Here is a 15283-nt window from a genome sequence, read left to right as displayed (position 1 = left end):
CACCAGAAAAAAAAAAAAATTGAGGAACAGCTGAGGCTGATTTTAGACAATGGAAAGTGGGGGAGAGGAAAGACTCTCACTGACCTTGAAACTTTCCATTCATTCTAGGCAGCTCTATGAGTGTTTCAAAAATGGAGGGCCAGAGGAAGGGAGAACATTGAAATAAAGAAGGGTACTTTGGCAATTGTAGTTGCCGAGGGTCCTACTTTCCCTTCAGCTCTCTCATTCTTCTTTGGACTATATTGGATACACATTAAACTCTACTGGTTGAGTTTCATCTTTTGAATCCTTGTGTTTAAGGAGCCTGGGCAACGGTGAAGAGGGAGGTCACCCATGATCCTTGACAATTCCCCCAGATCGCCAGTTCCAATTGCTGTGCTATTTTGGATTTTCTAATTAGCAGGGAGACATTGTTCTTCTCCCCCTAAGAGCCATAGGAATAGAGTAAGAGAGTTGGTATCTAGAAGCACTATCCTAGTGCTTTAAGTGGAACAGGGAGAGAAATAAGGAGGATCACAGTAATCCAGACAAGATCAAAACTTCTGCTTTCCCCTATTGGTCTTAAAAGAGAATTCTTATACCCACGCATATCAAAGTCCCTTCCCTATTCCTTATTGTCACCTGTTCCATTTACTAATTCCTGCCCAGCCCACTCACTACCCACTAGGCCATCATAATCATCACTACCAGCCTCATTCTCTCCAATTTGGTGCCAGCCATGTTCATTTTTCCATTTGGAGCCTTGTTACTGGCAGGTGCTGATTGACCCTGTACACTGCTGCCATATACCCAAGACTATGCCAGAGAAATGGGTACTGCTCAAGGTGACCAGTGGTATAGGGAAGAATATAAATGGCTCTAATTCATCATAATGTCAAGGATAGTGTTAATGTAAACCCCAGCAATGCAGAAACTGGGTCAAGTATCAGGCAGAGGGCAGAGTAGAGTTGGTCCTCTCCCAAGAGCTTCCACTCATGGAATAGTAGTAGCAGATGACAACTGGTAGACTAGGCAGACAGACCATTAGCCAACCATTGAAAGAAAGTAAACACATATCCCTACTTTGAAGACTGGGCAAGGGACTAGGAAACAATAGAGTACAAGGGAAGAGAAGCAGGGGTTGATGGAGAAGAGGAGTGATGGAAAGGAGGAAAACATAAGGGCAAGAGAGGGAAAAGAAATGTATCCTAACTAGAGTGAGGGGCAAGATTCACTCTTTCACTCCCACATCAGCCTTCTCACTTAAAACTGAAATCCATGTGGGTTACAGCTGTCTCTCAGAGGTGTCCTGGAGAGGAATTTGGTAAAAAGAGACAGACAAGGGGGCTGGAGAGATGACTCAGTGCTTAAGAACACTTGCTGTTCTTCCAGAGGATCCAGGTTCAATTCCCAGAACCCACATGATAGCTAACAACCTTCCATAACTCCAATTCCAGGGAATGTAACACCCTCTTCTGACCTCTTTGGGCATTGCACACATGTGGTGCACTTACATACATGTAGGCAAAACACTCATATATAGCAAATAAAAATAACAAATAAAACATTTTTTTAAAGGAGATAAGTTGGGAATATAGCTCAGTGGTAGAGCACTTGCCTAGCATATGTGAGACCCCAGGCTCACCCTTTGGTATTCCTAGGAAAAAAAAGAAAAGACAACAGACAAGCCAGGTGTAGAGGCACACGCCTTTAATCCTAGCACTCAGGAGGCAGAGGTAAGCAGATCTCTGTGAGACTGAGGCCAGCCTGATCTAGATAGATACCTAGTGAGTTCCAGGCCAGCTAGGGATACAGGGAGACCCTGTCTCAAAACAAAAACAAAAACAAAAAACAAACGAAAGAAATCCAATAAAACAAAACAGAACAAAAGACAACAGACAAGAGCCCCAGAGCCCAGAGTGTGACATAGAAAACAGGGTGATGCTGAATCTCCCACTGCTGTAAGAATATGTTTGATATTTAGTTGGTTCCTAATTCAACAACCCAATATCAAACATATCACACAGAAGCAGGCAGGTGAGCCTTTCTCCTCACTGTGAAGGTCAGAGAAGAGAAACCAGAGCCTAGTCATGCACAGATGGAAAGCCATCTTCCTGAAAGGCACTGGCCCTTGCTCTTCACCTCCAAAAACAGGCTCTTGTTCATTTGCCCTCCATGCCATCCCTGCCACAACTACTCCCCTGCCAGTGCCTGATCTGTCTCAGCTGGATCATGTTTGCCTCCAGCAGGACTGAACAGGCTTCACATCCAGGCACTTACCATTCCCCAGCTCTGAGCTCTCACATGAAGCTTCTCCCAGTTATGTGACAACCCCAGTATCCAGAGGATCAGCAGTGTCAGCAACTCCTCAACAGCTTTTCCACCTGTCCTCTTCGATGCCACTCCAGCTGTCTGGGGCTTTCCGGGGTTAGAGGTAGGGCTTGTATATCCTCTGCTGTATTTTTCTAACCGAACTTCTCACCTTCCCAGATTTCACAAGATTGCTGAGGTTTTCTCAGTGGACTCCATCTTCACAACCTCCTGCCCTTAAGTGTTTGAAATAGCAGTGGGAAACTTCTGAAAAGCTGGGCTGCTTCTTTTCACTACCATGTGCCTTTTCCCCTTCTCCTTGTGTCCTTCAGGCATCCTCCTTTAAGTCACCCTTGACTATTCAGACCAGAAAAGTATGCTGTCTCACGTCTCACTCTTAGGCTTCAGTCTGGGCTCCAGACAAGAAGTCTGGAACCTAGACTTTTAGATCACAATTAAGAGTAAGTGGGAACTGCTTCAGCCAGGAAATGACCTGCAGTCCTTAGACTCCCATCCTCCTCTCTCTTCTGGGGCTTTTTACCACCAGACCTGGGCTGGTTTCTTCAAGGATCTTCTAGTAGAGATTTAACCTGGTTCTTTTCTTGGGAAGTTATTCTTTTGGAAAGAATGTCACTTGGCAGGCAGATGCTTCACTCTACTGTGGCAGAAAGGAACCAGAGTTATAGCTGCATGGAGGTGGGGGACTTGCGTGGAAGTGTGGGGGTAGGAGGGCACTTTCTATCAGCCCCCAGGCATGTTCCATGTGTCCTTGCTCCATTAACTCTGACATCCTCCTTCCCCCATATACCAACTCCACAGTGACTTTGATCTAGATCGATAGCTTGTCCCCAGCCCCAGTCAATTCCTATTGTGTGGCACTTGCCCTCTAGGAGACTAGCAAATGGGCCCAACCCCAAAATAGACACTTGTGCTCTCTTATGTTTTTGTTCTTTTGTACAAAGGTATGGTTCTCCCAAAGAACATGTGTGGGTAATACTTCCTTGCCCTCCAACTTACCCTTAAATCAACCCTCACCCCCTACCCAGTTCTAATTCCCTTTTCTGAGAACCTCGCCCACCCTGGGGAACCAGAAGCTGGAGGAAGAGAGGTTGGAAAAGGGACTAGCAAGAATTGAAGACTAGTATTTGGAACACAGAAGAACAAAGGTAGATTGGGAATATTAGTGTGGGGAGAAACAGATCTCTTGGAAGTGGACTTTAGGCATAATTAGGCAGAAATATCCATCTAATGAAAGCCTTCTAGCTCTCCTGAAAGTAGTTTATCATTACATTTTCTTTTCCTGTGTATGTGCGGGGGTGTATATGTGCCAAGGTGTCTGTTTAACCAGAGGACAACTTCTGGGAGCCAATTCTCTCCTTCCACGATGTGGGTTTTGGGGATCCAACTTGGGTTGTCAGGCCTGGTGGCAAGTACCTTTACTCACTGAGTAACCTCACTAGCCCTTGGAAATGTTCTTTGTTTTCTATACCACCAGGGCCAATTTTATTTTAGTCATATTTTACCAACAATGGGACACTTCATGCCTCCTGGTGGTATCCACTGAGGCCAGATCCCTTATGTAGGATTCCTAAGAAAACAGCCTGCATTGAATCATGGGTATCATGGCTAATCTCACTTGTCAACTTGATATCTAGAATCACTGGGGAGATGGGTTGGAAGTGTTTTCTATGTAGCTATTTTAGACCATACAAAGTCCTTCTGAGCCACAGGAGCAGTATACAATTTCAGCCATAGAGACGAGAGGGGTTGGAGTGGTACAATGGAGCGATGTGATGAGAACAAACAGAATTGTCAGGGAGGGTCAGGGAAGATTGGCTCTATAGAGGGTCAATCTGTCAATAATGGAGCCAGCTTGGCACTGACAAGCCCCAAGGTAATAGGCCAAGATCAGGGATGCAGGCAGAGGGGATGAGTGTGGGTCCAAATGAACATGAAAGTGGAAGAGAGAAATAGAAGTGGTTGGTTAGAGTATGATGGGAGTGGAAATAAGGAAAAGTATCATGCAGTAGGAAAACAGCATTATGGGTTAGTATTTCTATTAGGTATTATGTGCAATTTCTTCTAAGTGTCTTATTTCATTTCCACAGCAACTCAATAAGGTAGGCATTGTTTTCATTCTACAGATAAATAACCATAACTCAGAAAATTAACACTTGCACCAGGTAGATGTAGTAAATGGCAGAGCCAGTGTCCATTGTTCTCAACTCCAGGCTATACTGCTGGTGAATATGCAGTGGAAGGCAGAGAAGAGCGAAGGGGTAAGCAGTGAAAATGATTTGGGCCAGACTTTTGGAAACAGACTCAGGAAATGACAGAAGGAATGGGATTTCAGTCTCAGCTTTGTTGTTAAATCCAGATCAGGTGTTTGTGGGTTTATCTCTTACTCATGTCACACCTATAATTACTCTTCAAGGTCTGCCTTCCCCCACCAGCCCATGAGCTCCATGTTATTTAGTATAAGGATTTTTTCTTTCCTTTTTTTGTTCTTTTGGTTTTTTTGAGACAAGGTCTCACTGTGTAGCCCTGGCTGGCTGGGAACTCTTTCTCTATAGTCTATATATATTCACAGAGATCCATCTAGCTCTACCTCCTGAGTTGCTGGGATTAAAGGTGTGTGCCAGCATGTCCAGCTTGGTATAAGAATTCATGACTAGTTATTGACTAAGCATGAGAGTTTAGGAAGCAGAGGTGATGAGGACAAAGAGAGGGAAGTGTATAGGATGGAGCCTGATATTCAAACTGGATAAAGGCTTGGCCAGGAGATCATGAATCAGAGACCTAGGTCATAAAGAAATCTGAGGAGGGAAATGAGGATATTATATGCCAAGGACCCAGTTTGCTCTCTCTCTACCTATATTATCCATTTAATCCTCAAAACAAACCTATGATATGGGTATAATTATCCTCCTTTTCAGAAGAGGAAAGGAAGTTCAGGTAAATCTTCTACACATTATGACCCAAAGAGGCAAAGCCAGAATATGAACCTAACTTGCCCCCAAAGCTGGTACCCTGCTGCTTCTCCAAGTGGGAGGGGTGTTGAGGGTGGAAAGAAGTCTCCTAAAGCTAGGTGATGAAAAATGCAGGATTTTTTTGGCGGGGGGGATGTCTTTTTCTGAGACAGAGTCTCCCTGTAGCCCCAGCTGGCCTGGAACTCACTATGTAGATCAGGCTGGCCTGGAACACACAGAGATCTGCCTGCCTCTGCCTCCCTAGTGCTGGGATTAAAGGAGTGTGTCATCACACCCAGCTGAAAAATTCAGGATTTAATGGGAGATTGAAGGATAGAGACAGACTTGAGAGAGGGTAGGAATGAGGATGTGAGTTCTGCAGTGGAGACAAGACTGCAGAGCTGAGGATCCTGTGTGACCAGTTGAGGATGCTAATGAAAGTTGAGAGATTAAGTATAGCCTCCCAGAGGCTACTGGCTGAGGAGAAGCATTCTTTCTGGATCTAGTGTCATTTATATGTAAAGTGGACTTCTTTTTTTTTGTGACAGGCTCTCAACTGGCTTACCTAGAACTGGCTATGTAGACCAGACTGGCCTCAAGCTCACAGAGATCTGCCTGCCTCTGTCTCTGGAGTTTTGGGATTAAAAGCATGTGCCACCAGGCCCAGCTAAAACAGACTCTTGAAGTTATGTTTCTTTGTAGCCTATGGGTACATGTGGTCAGTTAATACTTTTCTGGATTTTTTTCAGTGTCAAATGCCTTGAGAATGGACATGTTCTTTTCAGCTCTTCAGTCCTACTACTCTTTATTACTTTATACCTGTTATGTTACCCCTGATCTCTGGAGGAGTTTTAGTTTGGAATCCTTGTATTTTTGCTGAGGTAGGAGTTCAGGTGTAGAAGAGGCTAATCCATGGTTTCACAATGAAAAGATGACTTCCAAACTTAGGTCTGCTGACACTCAAGCACCATAGTACCTGTTGATTACTAGCCACATGCAAAGCTAGTTGTCCATGTATTCAGAAAAGATCAGGGAAAGTGAGGTCTGAGAGGTGGTGCAGAAAATCTAGGAAGTTAAAAATTATAGCAGCTATGGGGCTGGAGAGATGGCTTAAGAGCACTGAGTCCTCTTGCAGAGGACCCGGGTTCAATTCCCAGCACCCACATGGCAGCTAACAACTGTCTCCAACTCCAGTTCCAGGGGATCTGACACCCTCTTCTGACCTCAGCCAGTATTGCACGACACGGGTGCCCTTACACACATGCAGGAGATATGCTCATGCACATAAAATAAAATATTTAATGGGGCTGGAGAGATAGCTCAGGGATTAAGAGCACCAGCTGCTCTTGCAGAGGACCTGGGTTTGATTCCCAGCACCCACATGCTGGCTAACAACCGTCCCTAACTCCAGTTCCAGGGGATCAGACACCCTCTTCTGACCTCCGTGGGAATTGCACGGCAAGGGTGCATTTACACACATGCAGGCAATACACATACACACACACACACACACACACACACACACATAATAATATTTTTTAAAATTATGGCAGCTATAAACAAATCAATATTCAGGGCGGAGGATGAACCACATGGCCTAAGTTTGAACTTTTAAAAGCTAGCTTTATTAGGAAAAACCAATTTAGGATTTTCAGTTCTGGCATTGTCTTCTTCCCACTTTACATCAATACTGCATATCCCACTCTGACCACAAGGTGTCACTCTTGCTTTCACTAGCTTTTCATGGGCAACATTGAGTAGCCATGAGAGGTCCCAATCTGTTTTGGGAAGGCAGAGACTTGGTCTGTTAGCAGGCACGATGAGAATGGAAGAGCAGTGTTCTGGAGGTCATCAGAGTCTCTCCTTATAAAAGGCTTTGCCCATCTGATTTAGTTCCTGCTGGTACTGCTGATGTTCCTTTTCAAACAGCTGGTGCAGGGCAGCTTGACGGACCTAATGGGGAAGGCAGAAAGTGTGCTGTTGGTCCTCTCTCTTTCTTCGCTTCTTCCTGGCTGCCTTCTCCACCACTCTGTTCTCTCGGACCTGGACTTGGCTGTGACATAAAAGTAGGAAACCGCAGAGGGCTAAGCCAGTGGAGGGGAAGCCTATTCATTTTTTCCTCATGGTAAAGCTCCATGTTCAACGAATATTTGCTGAGAATACACCATGAACTAGGATAGCTGCTAGATACTCAAGATACAAAGATAGTGGTAGCAGTTGGCACCCCAGGAGGAGAAACATATTAAGAGGCAGTGTGGAGTCTTACCAGAATGAAAGGAGCAAAGACTATAATGCACTGGGACTGGCAACTGCAGTTGGGTATGGTGGTCCATGCCTATAATCCCAGCACTTGGGAGCCTGAGGCAGGAGGATTGCTATAAGTTCCAGCCCAGCCTGGACCACAGAGCAAGATCTTGTTCCACAAAAATAAAACCAAAGCTGGGTATGAGAGCATATGCCTGTAATTCTAGGACTTGGGAGGAGGTAGAGGCAGGAGGATGGCTGCAAGTAAAAGGGCAATTGAGTTTACATAGAGCCCCAGGCCAGCCAGAGCCATTGAGGGTAAGATCTCTCTGTCTCTGTCTCTGTCTCTCTCCCTCTCCCTTTTGTCTTTTTGACACAGGGTCTTCCTGTAGTCCAGCAGACCTGGAACTGCCTAAGTAGACCAGGCTGGCCTTGACCTCACAAAGATCCGCCTGCCTCTGACCCTTGTCTCCAAAAACAAATCAAATGCTGGGCATGGTGGTTGTATACCTTTAATCCTAGCATTTGGGAGGCAGAGGCAGGAGGGTCTCTGTGAGTTCAAGGCCAGCCTGATCTACATGGAGAGTTCTAAGCCAGCCAGGGCTACATAGTGAGACATTGTTCCCTCCTTCCCCAGATAACAACCCCCTCCCCTGAAAGTTCGAAACAAAAACAACCAAAAAACCAAAGGACCCAACAAAACAAACTCCCATCAAAACCAAAACTAAACAAAAAGTGTCATTTGTGAACAGAATTAAAAAAAAAAAAAATCCCTTACTTGATGTCTTTCAATTCCTGTGTTAAAAACAAAACCAACTTGAGGAGGAAAGGGTTTGTTTGGCTTACAGAACAGTCCTTCATCAAGGGAAGCCAAGGCAGGAACCTGGAGCACAGACCATGGAGGTATGCTACTTACTGGCTTGCATCCCTGGCCTGAGCTCAACCTGTTTTCTTTCTTTCTTTTTTTTTTCTTTTTTGTCTTTTTGAGACAGGGTCTCTCTGTAGTCCCAGCTGTCCTGAACTCACTATGTCGACCAGGCTGGCTTCTTTTTATTTAAGTATATTATTTATTCCAGGTGTGGTGGTGCATGCTTTTAATCCCAGCACCTGGGAGGCAGAGGCCAGTGGATCTCTGTGAGTTCAAAGCCAACCTGATCTACATAGTGAGTTCCAGGCCAGCTGGGGTTATAGGGATACCCTGTCTCAAAAAGACCCCCCAAAAGTGTATTATTTATTATTATTTTCTGTGTATTGAGTGTATTGCCTATGTTATGGAAGTGGACCCATGTCATGCAATGCACAGAGGTCAGAAGATGGCATTTGATTCCATGGAACTGGAGCTAAGGATGCTTGTTAGCCTCCATGTGGGCACTGGGAATCAAACCCAGGTCCTCTGCAAGAGCAGTTAGTGCTCTTAACAGCTGAGCCATTTCTCCAGCCAATCAACTTGGTTTCTTATACAACACAGGACCACCTGCCCAGAGGTGGCACCACCCAGAGTGACCTGGGCCCTCCCTTATCACTCAACAGTTGAGAAAATAAGAAAATGCCCCACAGACGTGGACACAGGCCAGTCCAATGGAGGCAGTTCCACAACTGACATTTCCTCTACCCAGGTGTGTCAAGTTGACAACTAAAGCTATACAAACAGCATTTGGAATTAAAGTATTGTTCTGATAATATCATGGAAAACCTCAGAAGCAAATGAAATGGGTGTCATGACACAGACTTGAAATCCAGCTGGCAGAAGTACAGAGTAGTAAAGTGAGATTTTAGGCTGCCTTCCCAGAACTCACCATCAGTAGCTGTTTGTTGGCCAGTTCCAATTCCTGTATCATGGCATCCTGCATCTTTAAGGTGGCATACATGTTTCTCCTCTGGCTCAATGTCATCTGCCACATATAGTGAATATGAGAATTTTGCCACCTGTCCCAGGTAGAGAGATGGTAGTTAAATGGGTTATTTAGGAATGAAGACAAAACCCTATCAGTGAAGTTGCTTTGTCACCACAACCTCTGCTAGTGTCAGATTGCAAAACTCTTGAAAGGATAACTAGAATTGATTTAGTCACTATCCTGAATCATTACAATATGCATGAGGCACAACATTCAACTGATAAATTCAGAAAAGTTTTAAGTTGCCTAGGTCATTTATAATGGCAGACCTGGGTCTCAGCCAATTGTCCCTCAAAAAAGTCTCTTTTTTGAGACATGGTCTATATTGCCCTGGCTGGTCTGCAACTTGCCATGTAAGACCAGGCTGACCTAGAACTCACAGAGATCCTCCTGCCTCTACTGGGATTAAAGATATGTGCCACTGCACCCAGTTTTTTAAACAGTCTCATGTAACCCAGGCTGACCCCCACTATGTTGCTGAGAATAACCTTTAACTTCTCTACCTCCCCAGTGATTAAAGTATAGGGATGCACCACTGTGTCAGGTTTTATGTAGTGCTGGGAATTGAACCCAGGGTAAAACAGTCTACAAATGAGCTACATCAATTTTTTTTGAGACAGGGTCTATATAGCCTTAGCTGGTCTGAAACTCATTACGTAGCCAGGTGTGGTAGCACATGCCTTTAATCCCAGAACTTGGGAGGCAGAGGCAGGTGGATCTCTGTGAGTTCAAGACCAGCCTGGTCTACATAGTGAGTTCCAGACTAGCTGAAGCTACAGGAAGACCCTATCTCAAAATATCAAAAAATAAATTTTATGTGTATTGCCTATATGTAAGTGCTCCTGTGTTGCACAATGTCTGCAGAGGTCATAAGAGGGTGTTGGATCCCCTAGAACTGAATAGATGTTATGAATGGATGTTAGCAGCCATGTGGGTGCTGGGAATCAAACTCCTGAGTCCTCTGCAAGAGCAGCCAGTGCTCTTAACCACTGAGCCATCACTCCAGCCCCTTTTCATTTTTTAAGTGCATGAGTGTTTTGCTTGCATGTATAGAAGTGCATTATGTGCATCGTGCATGTAGTGCCTGAGGAAGGCAGAAGAGGGCATCAGATCCCAAAGGACTGGAGTAACAGCAGATGGTTGCTAGCCACCATATGGGTGCTGGGAACCAAATCCAGTCAAACTATCTTCTGCAAAAAAGAAAAACTTGCACCTTTCCTCTAAAGAATGGGAGCAGGAGCAATAAACCATGCTAGGCACTAGGAGGCTGAGCTCTGCTTGAAGGCTGCTTCCTGTCTTTTTAAATTAAAAAAATATGCCAGGCATGGTGGCACACACCTTTTAAATCCCAGCACTTGGGAGGCAGAGGCAGGCAGATCTCTGTGAGTTCAAGGCTAGCCTGGTCTACATAGTGAGTTCCAGAGCAGCTGGGGCTACAGGGAGACCCTGTCTCAAAAAGACCAAAAAACCAAAATAAATAAAAATATTATCTTTTTGTTTTTTGAGACAGGTCTCCCTGTAGCACCAGCTAGCCTGGAACTCGTTATGTAGACCAGACTGGCCTTGAACTCAGAGATCTGCCTGCCTCTGCCTCCCAAGTGCTGGGATTAAAGGTATGAGCCACCATGCCTGGCAAAAAATATTTTTATGTGTATTGCCTACATGCATGTTAAGTGCACCTATGTCATGCAGTGCTTGTAGAGGTCAGAAGAGGGTGTCGGATCCCTTGGAACTGGAGTTATGAGTGGTTGTTAGCTGCCAAGTGGGTGCTGGGAATCAAATCCAGATCCTGTGCAAGACCAGCCAATGCTCTTAACTGCTGAGCCATCTCTCCAGCTCCTTGCTTTTTACAAAATTTGACTTATAAAAGTGCACTCACGTCATGCAATGCAGAAGACACATGGATTGTGTTGGATCACATGGACCTGGAGTTACAGACCATTGGTAGCTGCCATATGGGTGCTGGGAACTGAACTTGAGGCCTCTCCAAGAGCAACCAGACTTGAGGGGTCTCCAAAGAGATGGAGTAGAATTGGAAGGTGGATCAGGGATAGAAGGGCAGAAAATACAAACTGATGGGAGGGGATGAACAGAGATTACCTGTTGACCATCTTCTTAAGTGCCATGGCCCTTTGTAAACGCTGTAAGAGAAGGGAGCTCTGTTGATCTGCTTTGACTAGAACCTTACAACCAGTACCCACTTTTGAGAGGAAGCACATTTCCTAGGGAAGATGGGAAACTAACTTTTTTCAGAATGGACTAAAGAAAATACGTGACGTCAGGGTGGAACACATATCTGAGTTAACTACTCTGTGCCAGAAATAAGTGTTCTACTTCTATTGCTAACTTTGCCCCATTCTTATATTAATGGCCTTTCTCGGCAAATGGTGTACTTATGGTAACTTGATCTGGAAACCACAAGAGAAACTCCTTCTGCCCATCCCCTCCTCCCAACTCTGCATACCTTTTCCATTTTTGCTATCTTTTCCATAGACATATCTACAGACAGGCTCGGTAACGCTGAGACTAGGCAGGCTCTCCTTTATGTTTAGTTTAGTCACCATGGTTTCTGTAGTCATAGCAACGTTAGGCCTCCAACAATGACCCTAGGCCTAGAAGTTGATTGGTTATTTGGCCTGTTACCCCAGTGACCTGAAGGGGATCCTGGTTCTCCAGGATTCAGTTAGAGGTAAGGCAAGTCAGTGAGCATGGGCCACACAGTCCCCACTTCAGGATTCTTCTTTTGGGGCTTCAGAGTATGTGTATAATCATAGGTTTTGAAACACACAGTCCAACCAAGTCTATGGAGGCAAGGCTTCTCGCCCTATCTCCTGTAAGGCAAATGCAGAAACATCATATGCCTGTTCTAAAAAAGATTACTATAAAGGAATGATTCATACGCTCTTTTAAAGTAACTCATTTTATTAAATAATTTATAAACTAAGACCAATCAGTGACAATTATGGGAAATCATTTCTTCACATTGTCTCACATCTTGGCATAGACTATGCCAGGTGTCAGAACATTCCCTTTTACCCAAGTCAACAGTACTGAGTGAAGGTAGGACAGATCCTTGCACTTCAGGAAAAAATTCGTTTGTCCCAATGTAACCTGCATTATGTGGAGCACCACAGGAAGAACTCCACAATCCCCCTACTTTTTCATGAAGGTCCTGACTTTTCCACCAATCAACTCTGAGATGTCCTAAAATCAAATATTTCTATTCCATTGAGTGCAACAGGGTAGACATAGAGGACACCTCACCTCAATCCACATTAAACAGGGTAGGTGAGCTATGGTCAAAAATCAAGTTTTTCTTTTGTTGTTGAGACAGGATACCCGTCTATGTACCCCAGCTGGTCTGAACTGGATAGGTAGACCAGGCTGGCCTTGATCTCAAGAGATCTGCCTGCATCTGCCTCCTGAGTGCTGGGATTAAAGATGTGCACCACCACACAGCAGCCACAAGTAAAGTTTTAAAAATATATTTAATTTTTATTTAATGTGTATGGGTGTATTGCTTGCACATAGGTAGGTGCACCCATGTCGTGCAATGTCCATGGAGGTCAGAAGAAGGTGTCAGATCCCCTAGAACTAGAGTTACAGATGGTTAACTGCCATGTGCGTGCTGGGAATCAAACCCTGGTCCCCTGCAAGAGCATTCAGTGCTCTTAAATGCTAAGCCATCTCTCCAGCCCCCACAGTAAAGATTTTAAAGCAAGGTTTGATAGAAACATCAAGAATGATACTTAGTTGGGCGTGGTGATGCACACCTTTAATCCCAGCCCTTGGGAGGCATAGGCAGGTAGATCTCTATGAGTTCAAGGCCAGCCCCACTACAGGGAGATCCTGTCTCAAAAAGACCAAAAAAGAATGGTATCTGAATTCAAATTCAGGAAAAGTGCTACTGGGAGACAATGAGGACTTAGCCAGTATTTTTTAAATGCCTGTAAGAAATGGTTGTGGAATGACCATTCAGACACAAGCTCTATAAACACTCTGGACCCAATAAACGTTTTCCATGATAGAGTCCAGGCCTGCTGAGTCAGATATCCTGAAGGCTGCAACAGCTCCATCACAGAGTACTCTCCAGTGTGTTATAGTTGTCCTTAAAGCTCTTCAATTCCAGAAAGTGCTTGGCACGTTTACTTTTCTGACTGGAGGGGAGGTATGTGACCTGGATGGTTGTTGGAGATATTTCAGGAGACTGAGTTAGGTCTTTGGCTGCTGACTGGTGTTGTCTCTGAGAGCTCCCAATTCGTGCTTTGACCCTAAAGAATACACAGGAGACATGCATAGACTAAGAAAGAGCCAGCAGAAGAAAAATACAATTCAGGGCCTATCCCATCCCATATATGCAGCCACAAATGGTCTCTGACTTTGCTTATCTACACAGCATGTCCATCACACACACACAAAAAGACCAAAATCCCAAACAAGTAATTCATTACTAAAACTATTTGATAGCTTAGAAATGTCAGAGAAGCCAATTCCCTATTGAGTCCTTGTTTCTGGTTTCATCTTTTCTTTGGGGCGGGGGCGGGGAAGACAAGGTCTATGTAGGCCTGTAATTCAAGATCTTTCTGCCACAGCCTCCAAGTGCTGAGATTACGGGAATACTCCACCACATCCAGTTCAAACTTTTCTTTTCTTTTTTTGGTCTTTTTGAGACAGGGTCTTCCTATAGCTCCAGCTGGCCTGGAACTCACTATGTAGACCAGGCTGACCTTGAATTTATAGACATCGGCCTGCCTCTATGTTGGGATTAAATGGGACTAAAGGCATGCACCACTATGCCCAGCATAACTATCAATAAAGAAGAGAAGTAACTACTGGGTATTTGGGTACATACCAGGAGACATATAACATTTGGTGACTTTCCAATGGCTAACTTGTCAACGTCCCAATATTTTCCCTGTATTGTGTAACATTCAGTTTTTTCAGATTAGGAAACTAAGGGTCCAACAATTAACATTTATGATGTCACAAAGCTAGACAGATTTATTGGATTTCAAAGCCCATACTCTTTTCCATTAATTACTAAACCTTTCCGGAAACCAAAGAGAATAAAAGAAAATATCTAAAATTTATAATCCTATTTTAAAATGTGTATTTCAAAAGTGGTTAAACAGCCAGAAGTGGTGGTGCACACGAGCATTTGGGAGGCAGAGGCTGGTGGAACTCCTAGTTCCAGGCCAGCTAGGACTAAGAAGTGAGACCATGTTGCAAAAATCCACCAGCCCCCTCAAAAAAAGCTGGGTATGGTGGCACATGTCTTTAATCCCAGCACTCCAGAGGCAGAGACAGGTGGATCTATGTGAGTTCCAGGTCAGCCTGGTCTACATATTGAGTTCCAGGTCAGCTGGGGTACAGGGAGACACTGTCTTAAAGACCAAAAAATTAAAAATAAAAAACCTAAACCAAATCAAAGCCAAAGCAACAAAGTGGTTAAGTACAATCAATGTTGTGCACCCAACCTCCAGTATACATCTTATAAAGCTGCTTATGTCCATAAAACAACTATTTCCTTCTCTCTCTAAGCCCTAGCAACCACCAATCTTCACCCTGTCTTTAATACTGATATCATATTAAGTAAATCAGTTTTGTGGGTTTTTTTTGGTCTTTTTGAAACATGGTCTCCCTGTAGCCCCAGATGTCCTGAAACTTAATATATAGACCAGGCTGGCCTTGAACTCACAGAGATCCGCTTGCCTCTGCCTCCTGAGTGCTGGGACTAAAGGTGTTGTGCCACCATGCCCAGCGTAAAATCAGTATTTTTAAAAAATTTATTTAAAGATTTTGCTGGGTGTAGTCATGGATCTCAAGGTCAGCCTGGTCTACACAGTGAGTTCCAGGCCAGCTGGGGCTACAGGGAGACTGTGTCTC

At 44.4% G+C, this 15283-nt stretch overlaps 2 protein-coding genes across 4 annotated transcripts in view; both read right to left on the bottom strand.

The window, feature by feature from the left end:
• Positions 1–6909: 6909 nt before the first annotated feature.
• CUNH1orf189 (chromosome unknown C1orf189 homolog) lies at positions 6910–11981 on the bottom strand. Of its 2 annotated transcripts, none has more exons than XM_008855044.3 (4): positions 11862–11981; positions 11498–11538; positions 9299–9428; positions 6910–7211 (listed from the first exon to the last, which is right to left on the bottom strand). In XM_008855044.3, the coding sequence occupies exons 1-4, from the start codon at positions 11892–11894 to the stop codon at positions 7110–7112; spliced, it is 306 nt and encodes a 101-aa protein (XP_008853266.1). In that variant the 5' UTR covers positions 11895–11981; the 3' UTR covers positions 6910–7109. The 2 variants fall into 2 exon arrangements, with proteins under 2 accessions (XP_008853266.1, XP_017658884.1); XM_017803395.2 differs by having other exon boundaries at positions 7092–7311.
• Positions 11982–13347: 1366 nt separating this feature from the next.
• The window catches only part of CUNH1orf43 (chromosome unknown C1orf43 homolog), a 17188-nt gene continuing 15252 nt past the window's right edge, over positions 13348–15283 (bottom strand). For both annotated transcript variants that reach the window (XM_008855027.3, XM_008855034.3), the window contains exon 7: positions 13348–13668. In XM_008855027.3, the coding sequence (XP_008853249.1) occupies positions 13473–13668 (196 nt within the window). In that variant the 3' untranslated portion in view covers positions 13348–13472. The remainder of the gene's footprint in view (positions 13669–15283) is intronic.

Source organism: Nannospalax galili, unplaced genomic scaffold (genome assembly GCF_000622305.1).
Source record: "Nannospalax galili isolate Female #2095 unplaced genomic scaffold, S.galili_v1.0 scaffold591, whole genome shotgun sequence".
Taxonomy (NCBI): domain Eukaryota; kingdom Metazoa; phylum Chordata; class Mammalia; order Rodentia; family Spalacidae; genus Nannospalax; species Nannospalax galili.
Note: the sequence above shows the minus strand (reverse complement) of the source record. Positions and strands in the feature narration are given on the sequence as shown.

What these genes read in the sequence shown, in the direction of transcription:
- CUNH1orf189 (XM_017803395.2), bottom strand. Translation starts at nt 11,894, where the DNA reads ATGTCTATGGAAAAGATAGCAAAAATGGAAAAG. An exon ending in AGATAGCAAAAATGGAAAAG is followed by an intron (nt 11,539 to 11,861) that starts GTATGCAGAGTT and finishes CTTCTCTTACAG; the next exon opens with CGTTTACAAAGGGCCATGGC. An exon ending in CTTAAGAAGATGGTCAACAG is followed by an intron (nt 9,429 to 11,497) that starts GTAATCTCTGTT and finishes TACCTGGGACAG; the next exon opens with GTGGCAAAATTCTCATATTC.